The sequence below is a fragment of the Mesoplodon mirus genome, assembly GCF_964341445.2.
Source record: "Mesoplodon mirus genome assembly, chromosome: 2".
Classification (NCBI taxonomy): domain Eukaryota; kingdom Metazoa; phylum Chordata; class Mammalia; order Artiodactyla; family Ziphiidae; genus Mesoplodon; species Mesoplodon mirus.
The window spans coordinates 167,475,674-167,494,383 of NC_138977.1; the positions used below are offsets into that span (position 1 = coordinate 167,475,674).

Consider the following 18,710-nt stretch of genomic DNA (forward strand, 5'->3'; position numbering starts at 1 on the left):
CAATTCTTGCATCTCCTCATATCTAGAAAAGCACTAAAATCCTTCATGGTGACGTCTGCTCCTCGTGACTAGCAGTAACCTTCGTGAAACCCGCAGAAACCTTCTACAAAAAATATGTGCTGGGGCTTCCCTGGTGGCGCAGTGGTTGAGAGTCCGCCTGCCGATGCAGGGCACACGGGTTCATGCCCCGGTCCGGGAGGATCCCACATGCCGCGGAGCGGCTGGGCCCGTGAGCCATGGCCGCTGCGCCTGCGCGTCGGGAGCCTGTGCTCCGCAACGGGAGAGGCCACAACAGTGAGAGGCCCGCGTACAGCAAAAAAAAAAAATGTGCTTGATTGCATGTACTCCCCCTTCACCAAAATCACATATATATTGACCTTCCCCGCTTCCTCTTTGGAGCAGTTTCTCAGAGCTATCTGAAATGCTGTCTCCCGGGCTATAGCCCTCATTTAACTCCCAATAAAACTTAACTCACAGCTGTCACATTGTGCATTCTTTTTTCAGTCGACCCCAAATACTATGCTATTTAATATAAGGGATTTGAGCACCTTGGATTTTGGTATGGGAGGGTTGGGGGGTGGGAGGGTAAAGGTTGGGAGGGGCAGTTCTAGAGCCAATCATCTGCAGATAATGAAAGATGACTGTATTTTCTGGAGATTCGTTGAAGGCCATTGGAAAACAAGAGAACTTTTCTTTGTCCAGGATGGTATAAAATTCTGGAATGATAGGAACTGAAAGTAAAACAGGAATGAGCAAAGCCATAGCAATTGCTTCACCAGTTTCCTTAATTTATTGTTTTAATAACCTTTCAGTGCCTTTTCTAGCTCAATGGCTTTAAGTGCAAAAAGACACCTTTCTATAAACACCAACAGTGCTGCTGCATTAGGTTTTGTTCAAAACACAAACTCCTCAGTATTCCCAATGGTCAGAGACACTATCCGACAGTAGCGATGGATCAAAGGAGGCGAAGCCAGAGAGCAAATTCAGAGAAGCCACCAGACACTCAGAAGTGCATACCCGTATCAGAGCATCATCCCTTCTGTCGTGAAGTCATTCCCACAAACACGCAATCACAGCATTTGTGTCTTCCCAGGGATTTCCTGTGGCTTACCACAGAAAGAACAGACCTTGGAGTCGTGTGCTGATTCAAACTTGACCTTGTTGTTTTCGGTTTGTGAGGTTCATACACAAAATGCTTGCATCCCTGGTTGTGGTGAAGATTAAATGAGGTGCAGCACATGACATAATAGGGCTCAATGAATGTGAGTCCCATACCTATAAACTCCTGGAGCTTTTATTCCTGGTGTTTGCGGACACTTTGCATACACTCAGCCTCATATGCTTGGGTAGCATTTTATGCACTTGTCTTCTATCCCAACTGTAAGCACCATGAGGGTAGGACCAGGTACAGGTATCCCTTATAACGCCCAGCATGGTGTTGGGCACAGGGCAAATAGCCAATAACTGAATTTCAATTTAATACACTCTTATCAACCTCTGACCAGCTTATTATTAATGATTATGCAATTCTAATGGATGTAAAAAGGGAGTTGACCAGCTATAAATAAATGGTTTAATATATTATGGTATATTCACTTAGTGGATCATTATATCGAAATAAAAATCCTGTTTCTAAAGAATAGTTAACGAAGTGGCTCGTTACAATATTATACGAAAAGGGCGGGTTATGTAATTATCTAGTCTGTATATTACCAACATTGTAATGTATATGAGCCAAGAAGAAAAAACCAGAAGGATTTGTATCAGAATATCAGCAATGGTTATATCAGTGTAGGGGGATTACTTTATTTTTTTCTTGTCCCCATTTGTTCAAATGATCTATAACGAACATGTATTGCTTAACAATCAGAAAAAAATAGCCTAGCAATTTTTGTATGGAAGATGGAGGGGGTATCCCATTATAAAATGAATTTCCCAAGGATGCTGCCAAACCTGCTTTAGGGAAATAATTGATCTTGTTGGCCTTGTTCTCACTGTGCCCCACCTCATGTAGTACCATTGTGGGTTGTGTTATTCTATTGCATTAAATGCTCACCTCAAGGTTAAAGAGAAATGGAGACAGAAAGAACTTCCCAAAGGGATTGGGCCACTTATTTATAAATCCCTTGTCAGATGTCCTCGAGATTTCAAGGCCCTAAAAGGGGGCCTCCCTGTTTTGTTCCATTACCACGTAAGTGGCAAGTCTTGATCTCTGGCAAACTCTTTGTCACCCCCTGAAATACATAGTGAATGGCAGAAAGGTGGTTGCCAGGACCCCTCTCCCAGGCCAGAGAACACCTCCAAACACCCCGCTGACGGACTGTGCACCTGACAGTAAGTCTAATAAAGTGGGTCAGAGTCCAGGTGACATGATGCTGTCATTTGTGGGCTCTGTGACCTTGGACAAACGTTTTAACTGCTCTATGTTCCATCTGCAAAATGGGGGAAAATAACCTTACCTCACCCACAGAGATATTGCAAAGATTCAATGAGATCATGCTTGTCCCATTCCTAACCTAACCGACAGAAGGTAACCACTACTGTGGCTCCTATAAACCAGTGTGGTTTGGTGAAAGGAGTATAGGCTTTGACCCTGACACCCAAGTTCAAAGCCCACCTCACCACTTATGAGCTGTGTGATAAACAAGGTCAATTAACTTGTCTGAGCATCAGTCTTCATATCTGTAAAATGGGTCCCTAATGCCAACTTCCAAATATGGCTTTAAGGAGTAGAGAGTATGGTGTAATGGATAGAGCAGCCGCCAACAGAAGCCAGGCAGGTAGAGTGAGTGAGTAAAATGGTGTGGAGATGACGAGCTGGAGTGTCTAAGCAGGGTAGCCATGACCTGGTGCCAGCCAACTGTTACCCTCCAGGGATTCAGAAGTCTGAGTCTATGGTTGTTAGATCCGATTTGTTGACAGAAGCAAGAAATTTTAACTTTTATAGAAAATTCATCAGTTTTTAAATGTTGGCAAATGATTAGAAGTTTTTCAGGCACCTTTGTGTAGGCTGCCAGTGGTAGATTGGATTTTCAGTTGTTTACTCATACCCGTTGCCATTGCAGTCTACAAGTGGTAAAGTATATTTCCCCACCCCACTTATGTTGGATTGTCCTTGTGACTTGCTTTGGCCAATGGATGCAGCGTGAGTAGAATCTGCCAAGAGAAGAGCATGCCCTGGGGACCCACTGTCGTAGAAAGGGACCTGAGGGGCAGACCTGAAGTAGAGTTGCCCCAGGTGACCCACAGTCCCATGAGTGAGAAAAATAAAAGGTTTGTGGTCAAAGCCTGCTGAGGTTTGGAGATTATTACAAAGCAAAACCCAACTTACATACCCTTGGATTCTCAGTTTGAGACCACCCAGGCAAAGCACCTAGCAAGTGCCTGGCACACAGTGTGTATTTAATAGATGGTTGCCCTTAGGATTATTCTGGGCCTGACAAATCTCATGGGGTTTCTTAATAGAAGTTAGGCTTAAGCCAATGTTGTGTAAAATGTTTGTTTTGTGCTTACTTGACCTCTGAAAAACTTGAACAACCCCATCTCTGCTACCTCTTACCTTCTTACGTACCTACAGGGATAAATGTCACTTTACGTTGTGGCATAGAATTACAGACTGTTTGAAATGTAATGGAAAAATGCATGGTAAGCAGTGGTTCCATGATTTCTAGCTTGGAAGTTTTTAACTCTATCTATTCCACCAACATGTGTGATAGAGTTTAGATATTAAAGATTCAGATGGAAATGATTACACTACTCAGACCTAGAAATGTCTAAGTGGGACAGTGTTTAACAACAAAAACAAAAATTTGTAAGGAAAGAACCAAGGAGGAAGTAAGCACCAAGCGCTCTTGGACCTCAGAGGGGACAACAGACCCTGACCAGAGTTGGGGAGGCATCTCTGGAGACCTGAGAATCAAACTGGGCCTATAAGAATGAATAGCTTTGGTTATGTAAGAAGGTGGGGGATGGCATTCTAAGAGAGAAAAAACATATACAAAGACACGTGTGACCTGAGTACTTAGTGTATTCAGGAAAATGAGAGGAGTCTAGGTAGATGGTGAATCAGGTTCAAGTGGGAAGTGGCTAAAGATACAAAGTAAGGTAAGCAAGGAACAGGTTGTGAACTGTGTTGGATGATGTAGATGTTTTCAAACATGACCACCATCAGTTTCTCCCCTCCTTGGAGGCACCTGCTACTTACCCACCAAGGAGTGGAGTCTGTGCCTCCAGCCCTTGAATCTGGGCTGCCTTGATGGATAGCACAGAGAAGTGATGGTATTTCAGTTCTAGGCACTGGCAATTTATGTTTCTCCTCTCCTGGGATGCTGGCTCTTGGAACCCAACCATCATTCTATGAAAGCCTTATGGAGAGGCTGCATGGGAAGGCACTCCAGTCAACAGCCCTACCCAAGCTCCTACCTAATAGCCAGCAATGTGAGTGCACCATATTATTATTTTTTGGGGGGGGGTACGCGGGCCTCTCACTGCTGCGGCCTCTCCCGTTGCAGAGCACAGGCTCCAGACGCGCAGGCTCAGCGGCCATGGCTCACGGGCCCAGCCGCTCCGCGGCATGCGGGATCTTCCCTGACTGGGGCACGAACCCGCGTCCCCTGCATCGGCAGGTGGACTCTCAACCACTGCACCACCAGGGAAGCCCGAGTGCACCATCTTGAGTGTCCAGCCCAGCCTAAGCTCTGATGACTCCAGCCACATCCAGCATCTGTGCCTCTAAGTGCAGACCACCTGGTACAGACCAGTGAGCTCTCAGAAGGGTAACTGATAATAATAAATTGTCTCTTTAGTTTCTGAGTTTGGGGTTGATTGGCTATGGAGTAGTACATAACGGGAACAGATGTCAAACAAATTGTCCTAGGCATCATCTGTAATGATTGCATACTGCTGACTTTAAAGAATTGATAAAACCTAAAACGGTCAGGTGGGGTGGGGGACAAACTGGCAGTTCTCTTAGCAGTACACTAGTGAGGAAGCAATAAAGTAGCCATTCTCCTCTATTTCCTTTGGCTCTGTTGCTATTGTACTGCACATTTTCCTTCAAATGCTAATGTTCTAGGGAAGCAATGTGATGTTCTAGAAAGAACCCAGGCTTTGTAGTCAAGGGAGATTCAGAATCAAATTCTAACTGTGTCACCCATGAGCTCTGAGATGGGACAAGTCACTTAATGAAGCTGACTGTTGCTGCCCTGCCCAGAAGCCCTTTCTGAGACCAGTCCACCCATGCGAAGATTCTAGGACTGTTGCATTCTAGTTGGCCTCTTTTCTGCAGAACAGCCCTTGGTTGATGGGTGCCATATTTCTGTAAAAGTTACCACTTCCTACACATCCTGGGGATGGCCCCAGCCGATGACTGACCAGTATAGGTGCACAGAAGTCTGGCGGCTCAGCCCAGGAGGGGATAACTGTGCTCAAAGCCTTCCCCTGCACCATGGACCAGGCTCAGGGAGTAGGTTACCTGAGTCTGAAGCTTTCCTAGGCTCTTTCCCTTTTCCTATCCTACCCCCTCCACTCCCTTAAAGGTTTCTTTACTGAAGAACTCTCCCTCAATAAATCCATGCCCGGGATCCTGGTCTCAGGCTCTTCTTCTGGGAATCTCAACCTAAGACACACACTCTCTCTTAGCTTCTCTTTTTGAAGCCCCCCTTTTCCAGAACAGGCTGAGAAGATATATTACTATGGCCTGGCACTTCGTACACACTCAGTTAATACTAACAGACTTCCTCTCTCATCTTCCTCATGGATACAAAGCAGAAAAATATGATGAAAGTTCTTTAAACAAAAAGTCCTCATGTGAATTTTCCATATCTCTGTATTGCAAATCTTTTAGAAAAACAGGCAAACCAAGGAACTGATTTTTAAAAATGGGGAGATTAAGGCTTACTTGGCGGAGTTGTGAGGATTAGTCGAAATAATGTCTGTGGACCTTAAATAGAGATGTTTGGTACAGAATAAGCACTCAGTGAATGGAAGCCACTGCCCTTGCATTTGGCCAGCCCCAGGAAGCCAGGTCATTCCTTCCTTTCCCATCCTTGTGTCCTCAGCCAGCAGAGTGCCTGGCACATGGAAGGCACCCCTGTGTCTGCCCAAGTAAACTGCAGTGAGCGGGGAAAGAAACCATACCTTATAAAGATGGTGCAGTTTTCACAATTCCATTCCATCTGGAGTTTGGGCCATAAATCCAAGCTCAATACTTCTCATCATTGTGGGCAGGTTTCTCTGCCAGGCTCACAAACACCCAGACACACTTGCTTTGGTCGTTAACAGTTTATTATTGGCACACTTATCAGTAAAGCATACATAAAATACAGCTGTTTTATAACACACGGAGCCACTGTGTCTTTACATGTATAGAGGAACATATTAATATGCAAATGGAAAAATTAGTTCTTTTATAAAGTTTCACATAAATACACTGGAATTGCTCCCAAAGAAAAGTCCCCATAAAAGAACTAGGTTAGGGCTTTACAAAATATTATACAGGAAATATACTATGAAAAGAAACAACAGTTAACTCAGATACAACAACAAAAAAAAACACAAAAGAGTTTCAGATTTATTAAACTGCCCACAAAATTAATGGATTACATGGCTTGAAAATATTTGGATCAACAGAAATTTTACAAACGCATACATTCTCAGGGGGCCAAGTGCCTTTCTTTACATAAAAATCTGCCTTGGTGTCTTTGATGACAAAAAGACGTTTCTTGTTTCAGCACTCGGGCTCGATTGAACCAACTCAGGCTTGAGGACCAATTGACATTAGCTCGGCCATAAATTACCCTGCTGGGCCCTCTTAGCTGTTACCCATTGAAAGAAAAGGTGAAAGGGGAAAAAAAAATAAAGGTACATTTAAATTACTTTCCAAAAGTGGATTTTTTTTCTTTTCTTTTTTTACTGAAACAAGAAACTCTCAGATGCAAGTCAAAAAGCAGAAAATATTTTACAATATTAAAAAGTCTATCTGTAGTTGGGTTCGGCATAGAATGAGATCCTGAGCACTGAGGGTTTATTGACAGTATGGCCTTCGTTGGATGGTTGGGTGGGGCGGGGGGGGGGGAATGAAATTAACAAACGTGGTTAAAACCGAGCCAGGAGAAGCGCTAGCGTTTGCTCTTACTTTAATTACGATCAGTGCCAGTATCTGTGTTACCTGTGAAGGCCTCCAGGAAGGGGTCATGGAAGTTTATTGGGAATGATCCTCTCAATTAAAAAAAAGAAAGAGAGAAACTCAGATCACTGTGGTTTAGAAATCGGTATTTGCTTGGAAAAGTTTTAATGTCTCCTCCTTCCTCTCCTGTGAGTAAGGATCTGAAATAGTGAGTGTAACCCACGGTGGCTATTGACAGTGGATTCTGGAGCTGGTCAATCTTACTGGGAAGCTTGGGGTGGGGGGTTTTCTGATTTGGTCTCTTGAGTGGCGGGAGGTTTACTGTTCCATGGGCTGCTGTTCCCCAGGGCGGGTGAACTGGTGAAGTCTTCCTCGTCGTCCATGCCGTTGGCCGCATCATACTGCGTGTTTTCTAATCTAGTGATTAGCCTTTCGTCCTCGTCCCCAAACTCACCTCCCATCAGAGTTGGCTCTCCTACCACCATCACATCCTGTGAACAGCAGCTGACATTATTACAGGGAAACCTTGGGAGAGAGAAGCTCAGCTTAAAACACTAGTGGGAGGCGCTGGGGGATCTAGGCCAGACACACTCGTGTCCTGTACACCGGGGTCAAGTCTCAATGTCGGGGGGCCAAGACGCATATTGGATTTTTCTACAGGAAATAAACATCGCCTCCTGATGTGTAACAACCACGCGAGTTTATGTCCTTAGTGTGCAGCCTGACACCGGAGAACGAGCAATGCTAGCAATCTGCAGAAATAAAAAAATGGATTTTTCAAAATTAAAAAAATCCACGCTTTTCAACTTGCCGACACTGGGGACTCTTGAGAGGGCTGTGGAACCTTCTGCTGGGTGCTTTGCAAGACCTCCAGAAATCCACCACTTTTATTTAGGGCCTCTGGATGGCTTTGGAAACTAGCAGCCAACGCGGGGAGGATGCAGTTCTGCAATAGTCATGCAACTCATTCCAAACGGCATTTTCTCTGTCCCAAGGACGGTATACATTTTAATTGAAGACAGATCTCTCTTTTCTGTACTCAGCCAGGCCCTTTTATGCAGCCGATATCCTTGACATTCTGCTACTTAATTATGGTAATTAATTTAGGTAAAGTTTTCGATAAAAACAATGTTCACACTGATTTGACAATTTGCATAGCTAATTAAGTCATTAGCAAAAACCTGCTGATTGCCAACAAGCCCTGAATTTACCATCTGTTATTCCATGGTGCCTGTCACCTATCCCCACACAGGCAACCCCACCACCAATCTGGGCAGTAAAGAGAGCCAGTCTGTCCAGCTGGTGCCATAAAAGGAAGACGAAGAGCGCTAATTGTAATTACAATGATGAAGCCAGTAGTCATCAGAAATGGAAGCATGCAAGAAGAATCCATCTAATCACTCCTTTAAGTACAAATTGTCCTTCCATGAAAACAAGGAAGCCACCTACTGTAGCTGGGAGCTCTGTGGAGGCCACTGCTGCAGAAGCACGGGGACAGGGGAGAAGGACACATACACAGGGCAGGGCTCTGGCCTCTCTGTCCCAAGGGGACCCTATGGGGTTGATGGGTGACATGGGCATGGGACAGGACACCTGTCAGGTGGATCCTGCTGGGCGGGCTCTGAGCAACAGTCTACTTAAGAGTGCCCGACTGCCATCAGCCTCCACTGAGGCTGGAAAATCAGGGCTGGCCATATGCTTTTGGAGACGTAAGTATGAATTTTCTGATAGGGAGGCTAATTTGCCTTGACAGCTGGGTAGACATTCTTTTCACTGGGGCAAGAGAGGCTTTCCTGGAGCAGTATATTAGTGGAATACTGCCTGTGGTCAGGAGAGGGTCCAGCAGCCCCGCCAGGGTCCTTCTAGAATTTTGAAGGTGCCAGTTGAACAAATCCCTTAGTGACCACCTGATTTGTTTTGGAATGGAAAACCTTGTTTGTTTGATTGATCGATTCTCCTCGAATTAGAGGGGAGATAAGCAATAGGTTTCACACTGTGTTTTCAGACTAATCACTCTTGTGAATTGATAACAGTGATGTTAAAGAGAAATGCCCCAGATGAAGCAAATGCCTAAAATATGACCTGGGAAGACTCAGCAATCGAGGTACTGGCAGGATATTCAGTTGTGTGTTTCCAAGAATGTACTTATGATGCCACGAAGAGCCAGGCATGACACTGACATGTAGGAGACTCGTGAGGACTCTTAAAGTGAGATGCAAAATAGACACAGACTCCGAGTGGCAAGAATGCTGACAGGATTTTAAATGGAATGTGGCCTCCACCTGACCCATTGGGGTGTTGGGGATAAAAAAGTGTTACTTCGTCGTGGGCAATTAGGAGACCGCGCTTACGATCAGGAACAAAGGCAGGCGGGAAGACCAGGTTAAGATGGGGGTGGAGGACGACATGAGGGTTAATTCCACCAAATGACCTGTGTGTAGCACACTTTGAAGGGCTGGGGAAACACATGCATGAGGTGTCAGGGGGCAGGAGAAGAATGTTAGAAGCGACACGTGGGTCTGCATTAGTACTGTGAGTCCAAGGTCATCGAGAGAGGCTGGGAGAATGGGAGGTTAAGCATAATTTGGAAACAGAAGAAGCCAATTTAAGCGTGATATTAGCAGAGACGTTCTCAACACGTCAGATGCCTTCATTGTATCAGAAAATAACAGTCGTTCCAGAAAAGTACTATGAAAATAGTGATTTACATCACTTCAAATGGGGCTTATACGGGCTCGTAATAGGTTTGGTATATCTTTGTTCCAGGAACGGCTGGAAAAGGTGTCCAGGCATGGATATTTTGGAGCATCCTAAATTTCAGAGAGATGCCACATTTGCCTTACTGATTATAAAACGTATCCTTAGCCAGATGCATAATCATGCGTGTGTGTGTGTGTGTACACGCATGTGTGCATGCGTGAGTGATTAATAGATGGCAAGTTACAAAAGAGATGTGTGCTAAGGACTTCATATGCACGTAGATACCTGAGGCCACTTACACAGTTACGAACACCGCTCTACCTGGCTCTTCTAAATCTCTGGGCTAGGATAGGGGTTCTCGGCTCAGGAGGGCTTGGTTTGTTATCCTCACACAAAATGAGCGGAGACATAACATACATTCTGGGCTCCCTCTAACTAGGGGATGTTGGCACCATTTTCCCCACACGCCCCACATCTTTAAAGTCCCCCCCCAACATTCAACATTGGTAGTGAGAGATGCATTTCCTTCCCGTCCCTGCTGTCTTGTGTGTCCCACAGGAGGCGATATTGGTCCATCTGAGAGTAACCCATATGGTCTCGACTCCCCAGGAAGCAGACCTCTGCTCCTCGCCAGAGGCCTGCAGGTGCCACCAGCTCTTGCCCGTGTCACATCTTCTTACTAATCCCCCGTGCAAGGACCACCAACCTCTGAGGAGGACTGGAAGTGACTCCTTTCAGGGCCCCTCAATGCTTCTCCTTAAATTGGCCAGAAGGGGTCACTGCTGTTGAATGACACAGGTCTCCATCCCTCCCAGGGTTGAGGCTGCAGTTCGGGATCGCTCCTAGCCCCTGCTCATGGAGTGAGAAGCAGAATCCAAGGATTAAACCCTAGCCCTCGCCAGACACACACGTTGCTGCCGTGGCAGCTGTGCGGACCACAGCCGTGGTCGTGGTAGCACACCCGATCTGTACATGCCTTCGGACAAGGCAGCTAAGGCCTGCAGGTTGCATTTCTATTTAAACAGGAAAGGGGTGCTGGTCATTCAGGAGACAGGGTTAAATAATGTGGTCCCTACAAGCCAGCCAGGGCTTATCGTTCGATGTCCATTCAGCTGGAGGACATACAGAAATTTACACATTTTCTTAACCTGGATGACTTCCCTGTTTCTCTCAGCCATCTCTAAGTTTTACTTAATGAAAACATCCCTGTTTGCATGGCGGGGATAGTGCTGAAATTCTACTCGCACTTTCTAACGGCGCCTTGTTCTTATCCAAAGGGTCTCGACTGATTAAAAACCCTCTTGACACAGGTATCTTCCACCAAAATGCAATTGCAGGTTGGGAGGACAAGAGCATAATGGAGTAGAAAAAGTTAGGTGCTCTTTAAAAAAATTGAAATGATTCCGACTAGGCCAGTTATGTCAAAATACATGGATGTGCATGCTGCTATTCTATACCCATGGCAGACATCACTAATGGATGGCCCACCAGACCCAGTCCAGGCCTCAGAATCTTTCTCAATACTGTACCCTGTGAGCTGAAACCAGGAGTCTGAGCTGGCAAGGAGAGAGGAAACCTCTTTATCACTTTATTAGACAGTGAGCTCTTCAATGACAGAGCTTGGGTGGGTCTTTTTTTGGTTTTGTTTTTTTTAAATCTTGCTATTACCAACACCTTGTATAGTGTGGGGCACATAGTAGGAGCTCAGAAAACACTTGTTGAACCAATCTGAATTCTTGCAGCCTTTAAGTAGCTATGTCAAAGTTCCAGAAATCTCTGGAATGTACTTTCATTTGTTCGTGGAAACTAACAAACGTTAGTTTCTAAAACTCCAGAATTAGATGAATAAATGGGCTGCTTGTGTGCACTTTTGGGGTTGATTTATTTATGCCTGGCCATTTTTTTTCTATGCATTTTCCCATTTAACCAGGAGTGGGTATAACTTACTGGCACCTTAATAAAAAGACTCTGTTTTTCTCCTTTGATTTTTTTTTTTTCCTGACTCTTCTGGGGTGAAAACTCAGTTCAAAAAACAGAGGTAACTCTGGTATTTTTTAAGAACTACCATCCCTAGCAGTCTTAAAATGAAAATGGCACCTATCCCACAGGCTGGCCACTTTCTCATGACCTTTTCTTTCTAATGCAATAGGGATGACAACCGTGTCCTCTGTCTGTGGAGGACAAGAGGAGAGGCCAGGTAATTCTCAGGTACTGATGGGGTTGGTTTTAGCCAGAGAACTGACCAATGGAAAATGGGAGAGAGTGGGTGGGGGACAGATTTGAAAGACGCAATTAGAAGTGGAGAATCCCCTGGAAATGAAGGTCCGCTCTCACATGGAGAGAGATGGTGCAGGATCAGAAGCAGAGGGTGAGGCCCACAGACCAAGAGAGGGGAAAGAGTGAGAAAGAGGGAAAAGGTAAAATTGCATCACTTGAGAGAAGTTACAAGAAAGGGCGCATTTTTGAAGACATAGTATCTAGAGGGTACCTATGAAGCACCACGAAAATCCCAGGATTTGAAGGATAGTCAAAAGCCTGGTGAGTGTGATGTGACAAGGGCAGCAGAGAAGGAAAACCCACAAGTCATCGTGGTGGGGAGAAGGGGCAAGAAATGCTTAAAGACACATGAGAATTTAAAAGTGGTCTAGTACTGGGATGAGGAAGTCAGAGACAGGAAGGAATCAGGCAGAAGGGAGTAAATCGAGGAAGAAAACATAGGAGGTAAAGAAAGTTCCCACCCAGTTTACCCTCTATGGGGACGCCCTCAGCTGTCAGCTTTGGAGTTCAAAGAAGCCCCCTTCTGAGTGGCCCATTTCCTTTGTCAAGACCCAGAAATGAAAGAAAGGGGTCAAGAGGTCGAGAGAGTTGAGACCAAACCAGGGGCTGCGCCTCCCCCTAAGCTAATGAAATGGGAAAGCGAAATCCACTGAGCTGCATTTGTAGTGGCCTGAGTTAATTACCTGAATCTTAAAATAAGAGGGGATGCCCATGTCTGGGGGGGTCGGGGGGCAGTCGAAGGACAATCTGGAGCCTTAGTGCCAGGAGCTAGTTTCCAGGGGAGCACGGGGTCCCGGTGATGGTGCTGAGAGTCCCTTATATGCCACCAGCACCCTGCTAAGTGATATTTTAATTAAACCTTAAGTGACATATCTCCTGTCTACGACTCTGAAGCCTTTTTCATTCCGGTCCCACTGCAGCACAGACTCTTCATATTCCTTTCTAAGTCCCAGTTTGTCGGGGAAGGTTTCCAGGACAGAGCTCCTCCCCCCCTCCCACCCCTTGTCCCTGCCTTCCCCTCCCCCGCCCCCCACCGGGCCCAGAAGGTCATTGCAGCTAAAAGAGACCTTGCCGTAGGGCCCCTGGACTCGGGGAGACGACAGGCAAAGGCAGGATTTCAGCCTGAAAGGAAAGCGAGACTTACAGGTACCTGACTGGACAGACTCAGGTTGGCGGCTGGCGCCTTCTTCTTGCTGCCCGTGCTGTTGGCGGTGTTCCCAGCGCCGCTGTTGGAGGTGCTGCTGGTGGAATTTTTTCTTTTTCTCCGTTTCGTTGTCGGTTGCCTTGTGGGCTCTGCTGCAACATGAAACATGGAAGGAGGGTCAGTGCCAGGGTGACCACCAGAATACGGGCCCTCCAGGGAAGCCGTTTTTTGTAAGTTCAAAAGAGTAGGACTGTTGATATTTTTTCCACTTCTTTTAACTTGACGAAACCTAAAAGAAGAAAGCTGCTGATTTATTTGTAGCACACAATGACTGAAACTCTTTTCTTCAGTATCTTGATAAAGTGATTTGTGTTTAATTGTTCTTCCTGATGTCATCTACTGTGTGTGTGTGTCTGGAAGCTCTAAATATGTCTTAGGGTGAGTTACACCACTACTATAGTTTGAACTTAAAATATTATTACCATTATGAATTTGGGGCAAAAAAGATTTTTGCGGTCTACCCTCTTTTTATAACAAAAGGAGGGCTCTGGGACTCCTAGGGAACCTCCAGGGGTTGAGAGAAGTATGAGCTGAGCTCAATTAAGTGAACCAGTGAGTTACAGCAGCACCTACTGGCTAAGTGTCATATTGCAGCCCAGCTCTATCGCACGCTGAAATGTTGAAAAATTGGCCAAAAAATTTGTGTGGGTTTTTCCCGTAACATCTTATGGAAAAACCCGAATGAACTTTTGGGCCAACCCAATAAAAAGAAGAGGAAGTGTCCATCCCACCAGCCATTGATGTGTAACTTAGGGATTCCGAAGCTCAGTAGAAATACCCATGCTTTGGATCCTGGTGTCTAAATGATGCAACTAATTTCAAAATTCCTAGGGAAAAAATGTCTTAGTATGCTACAGCCAGCATATTAATGAAGAGAAGCTAGACCTTTTCCAGAAAGGTCTGTTTAGAAATAGAAAAAAAATATTTTGGACCTGAAGGATGAGGCAACATCTTAATGGAAGTATAGGGACTCATGGAAATGTGTAGTAAAAAGAATATTATTTATTTATTATGTATTATGAGCATGACTCAATATTTTCATATTTTTAATGTTTTCTATGTCATTATTTTATATTCACAGCAACTCTATTAACTAGGTACTATTATAAATCTTTGCTTTGAGAATGAAAAATCTTCAGAAGCCTGTTCCAGGCAGTTACTAAATGAATTGGAAATGGCATGTAAGAGCATCCTTTTTGCTAACCCTATTCTAGATCCAACTCTGATGGAGAGAAGGTAAGCCAGGACCATACTGGAACTAAGTGAGGTAACCTTGTAGCATTTTCTTGAGGCATCTATACTGCTTCTGATGAACAATGGGGAAGATCTCCTTGAAGGTCATTTCAAAGACCACTTAGTCCATCACGTTATCTCTGACTTTTGATGAAGTAGGAGATTATGTTTCTATTTATATAACATATTTTCTTTCATAAATATTTTATCTCTAATGTTTAAAGAGTTTCATCAAAGGGCCTAACATCCCTATACATAGAGAGTTATGGGTGCTTATTCTGAAGGTTATGGAAAGAGGAAACAGAATTGTTCCAGCTCATTGGGCTAGAGGAGAGTTGAGAGGTACATTCTAAAGTAAAGCAAACACCCAGCTTTCCCTGACAGGCATCTTCTTCCTTTGACTTGAATTGAAATCGGCTGCTTTAAAAAAAAAATTTGTACTTTCTCATGGAATTTTGGGGAAATACACCTAAATGGTATGCTTTGGATTACTCCCACTGGCAGTAGGTAGCTGTGGTAATAGAGTCACGAATTGAAGACATAAAAATTTATTGTGACATAGGGGCCTCCACTGACTAGCTTCAGCTAACTTTGGCAAGTTACTACTTTAAATCTCAGGCCTATTATATCAAATGGGAATAGCAAGAAATACCTCATAAGGTTGTTGTGAGGATTCAGTTAGAGAATGGAAGGTCTGAGAGGGCTGCGATTTGTGACTATTTTCATGTAGTATTATACCCACAGTGGCTAGAGCAGTGCCTGGCACCTAGTAGGGGCTCAATAAATAATTATTGAGTTAATGACTGAATTAATGAATAATATATGAATTATATGTGCACATGTTGCAAAATAGGTGTTCAAAGCATTTAGTGAGTGAAACTTTTTCCTATGAAGCCTTATTGGTACTGAAAGAAAATAAGGCCAGTTTACGCACATTTAATACATCTGAAAAATAATGTTCTAAATGTCTATAATTCCTGTAAGATGGGGATGCAACTATTCTATGTAAAATAATGCTCATTTTTCTCAGCTTTCTAAGTATGTACTTGGTTACATCTGCTATATTCACTTTATATAAAACCCCTGGCCAATTACCAGCAGAAGGTGACCGTTATATTTTGTGATTCAGAAGGCTATGTGCCTCGTGTTAATAGTTACTCTTTATAAAAATAATTTTTAGCGAATGGATACGTTTTGCTTTTATGATCAATGAGGCTCGACACATGCCTGGGGGTGAAAATGTATTAGATAGAAGGACAATTAATGGTGACTGGAAGCAGTAATTTCAGAACCCCAGCAGGAGACTATAGTATCTAAACTACATTCTAGGGAAGTGAGAGAAATGGGGTCTTTTATGTATCCTTTTCATGATCAAAGAACCCTTTGATATTATATACCTTAAAAAACAGAGCAAAAATATTTATTTATTTCCTTCCTCCCTTCCTCTTTCCTTCTTTCCTTCTCTCCTCTATTCCCTCCTATTCTTCCTTTCTTCTTCCTCCCTCCCTCCCTCCCTCCCTTTCTTTTCATAATTTCTACCATTCTTCAAAGAACAAACAAAATCACAGTAAGCCATGAGCAGCCACCAGTCTTATCCAGTGGAACAACCACTGGACTGGAAGACAGGAAACCTGGGTTCTGATTTCGGCTTTGTCAATATTTTCTTGGTAACGTTAAATAAATCAATTTCCTTCTGTGGGTTTCAGGTCCTAATCTAGCAAGTGAGGAGACTGTAGAGGATGGTCACTAAATCTAAGGAGGATGTTTGCCCTTCACAAAGTCAGTGTCTTTGGGTCCAATATCATGGTCAGAATATCCCTTATAAACTACTTTGCTGATACATTTATGATCTCTTCCTTTTCACATGCCTTCATCCCCAGAAGAAGCCTCAGAAAAAGCATGTAGACGGAGAGTGAAGAACAAAGTCGTACCTGGTGGCGCCACCATCCGCTGCCACTTCTGAAACAAACAGGTCTTCAGGCAGTCTCGTGGACTGAGGTTGTAAGTTTTATGTCTGGACATCAGTTCCTGCATTGGCTCCAGTATTACACACAACTGCAAGGAGTTCAAAGACATCGGTGTTTTACTACTTGATAACATTTGCATTAAATAATGTTAACAGCGGGAATCCAAAAGAAAGCTTAAAGGTACTTCACCCCCAACCCCGGGTTTTGATTTTCTCCGTATAAGTTTGGAGGAAAAGAAATATTACCAACACTTGATAATGCCCACTTAATTTACTATCATTTATAATATCATATTATAGCTGAGTGTGGTTTACACACACACACACACACACACACACACACACATCCCCACACATTCTGTACTGACTGTTGGGTGGATATATGTGGTTCTAGTCTGAATTGAAATGATTCTCTCTGGTTAAAGAAAAAAGCTCTTTTCCATGGAGCGCAGCATGCTCTGATTTTGACTCTGGTCTCTGCTGTAGTTCCTGTTTGTATAACCACACACTGTGAGTTACAATGCTAGTTTATGTAGATTATGTGGCAGTGAAAGCCATCCTTTAAACTTTGGAGAACAAAGTGGCAACTACAGGTATGTTTTTGATCCTAATTCTTATAAAGGGCCATGAAGAACACTATTTTATTTTTATTCATATACTCATTTGTATTTTACACAAGATGAGAATGTCAGTAACATATGCTGACTTTCATTCAGTGTGGGAGCTTTTTCTGTGGTTCTGCACACGGTCGCCCTTCTTCTCTCCATTAGTTAGATCTTTCAGCTTTACTTTGGTCCAAGACCTCTGATGACAAAGATTAATGAATGAAATAAGAAGGTAAATTCAGTTAGGATTGCCTTGGACTTTTTGAATTCCTTCTCATTTGGAAGCTTTTCAGAATGCTGCTGCATTGAAAGAACTGTTGCTAAGAGGGCAAAGACCAAGACCAGGAACAATGCATCCATTGCTGTTTCAGTTACAGCTATACTAACATTGGCAATGCACCTTCCCATATGGAAAAACGTCATTTTATTATGAAAGGCAGATGTGCAATCCCCATGTTCATGGGGCCATCGTTTTTCCTACTCCCTTCCCTTCTGCCATTTCTCACTTGAGTATTTCCCTAGAGTCCACACTCCTTATTGTCCACTGGTTCCCTCTACCTGGAATTCTTTGCTCTCCCTCTTCCTGGCTAATGCCCACTCATCCTTGAAGGCAAAGTTCCTTCCTCTGTTAGGCCTTTCCCCCCGGCTCTGCACCTCTCTCTGTGAGGGCTGAGTTGGATGACTCTACAGCTCTCCCATAGGACCCAGCCCTTTCTGCTCTACAAACTTACTCATTTACGTTTTGTAACCATTGGCTTCCAAGTCTCTTTTCCACTCAGCTTTGAACTCTTTGAATGCTGAGACTATGCCTTTTATCTCTGTGTTCCTAGATTTGGCTCAAATTCATGGATGCATTTAAGGAGTGACTCTTAGAAAGACTGGAGGACCTTTCTATGCCAATGTTTCTCAAAGTCTAAGGAACACTTCCATCAGAATCAGAAGAGTTGATTATTAAAAATGCAGACTTCCAGACTCTGCTCTTTCTGTTTCACTGAGTCTGGAGGTGGGGTCCTGAATCTGTATTTTAAAAAAGCATTCTCCCATCTAATTCTGATAAATATTACCCAAAATTGAGATCCACTGCCCTGCATATGCTGGGCTTTAGAAGAGACAAATATAGAAGCAAGACATGCACAAATCCCCAGGGGTTTCCAGCTCAAATTCCCCTCTCTTCTTATCCCCCCACCTCACTTTTCCATGCCCTTCCTCTCTTCTCAAGTCTAGGCATGATAATCAAAATTGCCTTCATCTAGAGAAATTTCTCAGCCCTTTTTACCTATCGATGATCTAAACTTTGCCAGAACCACAAACCCCATTTAAGGGCCAACTGTAATCTCCTTCCATCTGCAGTTTCTTTGGAAGAAGAGACTAAGATTTCAAAGCCTGAACAACACAGGTGCAATGTGAGCCAAAGAGACAAAGCTACTGGACCCTAGTGTATCAGGCTGTAAAGTAATGAGATCTGGGTTAGTTATGATGCATCTTCAATCTTGTCTATCTTCTTGTTTACTTTGGAGTCCTTTTTGAAATGTTAATAAGGAAAACCCTGTGAAAGAGGGAGGGTTACTATGCAATTAAGTCCGTATTCCAAGACTGCAA

The 18,710-nt window shown here is 43.9% G+C and overlaps 1 protein-coding gene across 7 annotated transcripts in view; it reads right to left on the minus strand.

The window, feature by feature from the left end:
• Nucleotides 1-6,267: 6,267 nt before the first annotated feature.
• The window catches only part of LDB2 (LIM domain binding 2), a 406,071-nt gene continuing 393,628 nt past the window's right edge, over nucleotides 6,268-18,710 (minus strand). Inside the window, exons 6-9 of one of the 7 annotated variants that reach the window (XM_082631221.1) lie at nucleotides 16,472-16,595; nucleotides 13,254-13,399; nucleotides 10,533-10,675; nucleotides 7,487-7,617 (exon numbers count right to left, since the gene is read on the minus strand). In XM_082631221.1, the coding sequence (XP_082487347.1) occupies nucleotides 10,571-10,675; nucleotides 13,254-13,399; nucleotides 16,472-16,595 (375 nt within the window). In that variant the 3' untranslated portion in view covers nucleotides 7,487-7,617; nucleotides 10,533-10,570. Of the gene's footprint in view, nucleotides 7,618-7,642; nucleotides 7,879-10,532; nucleotides 10,676-13,247; nucleotides 13,400-16,471; nucleotides 16,596-18,710 lie in introns of those variants that run through there. The other 6 variants (XM_082631220.1, XM_082631218.1, XM_082631219.1 and 3 more) reach the window with 6 other exon arrangements.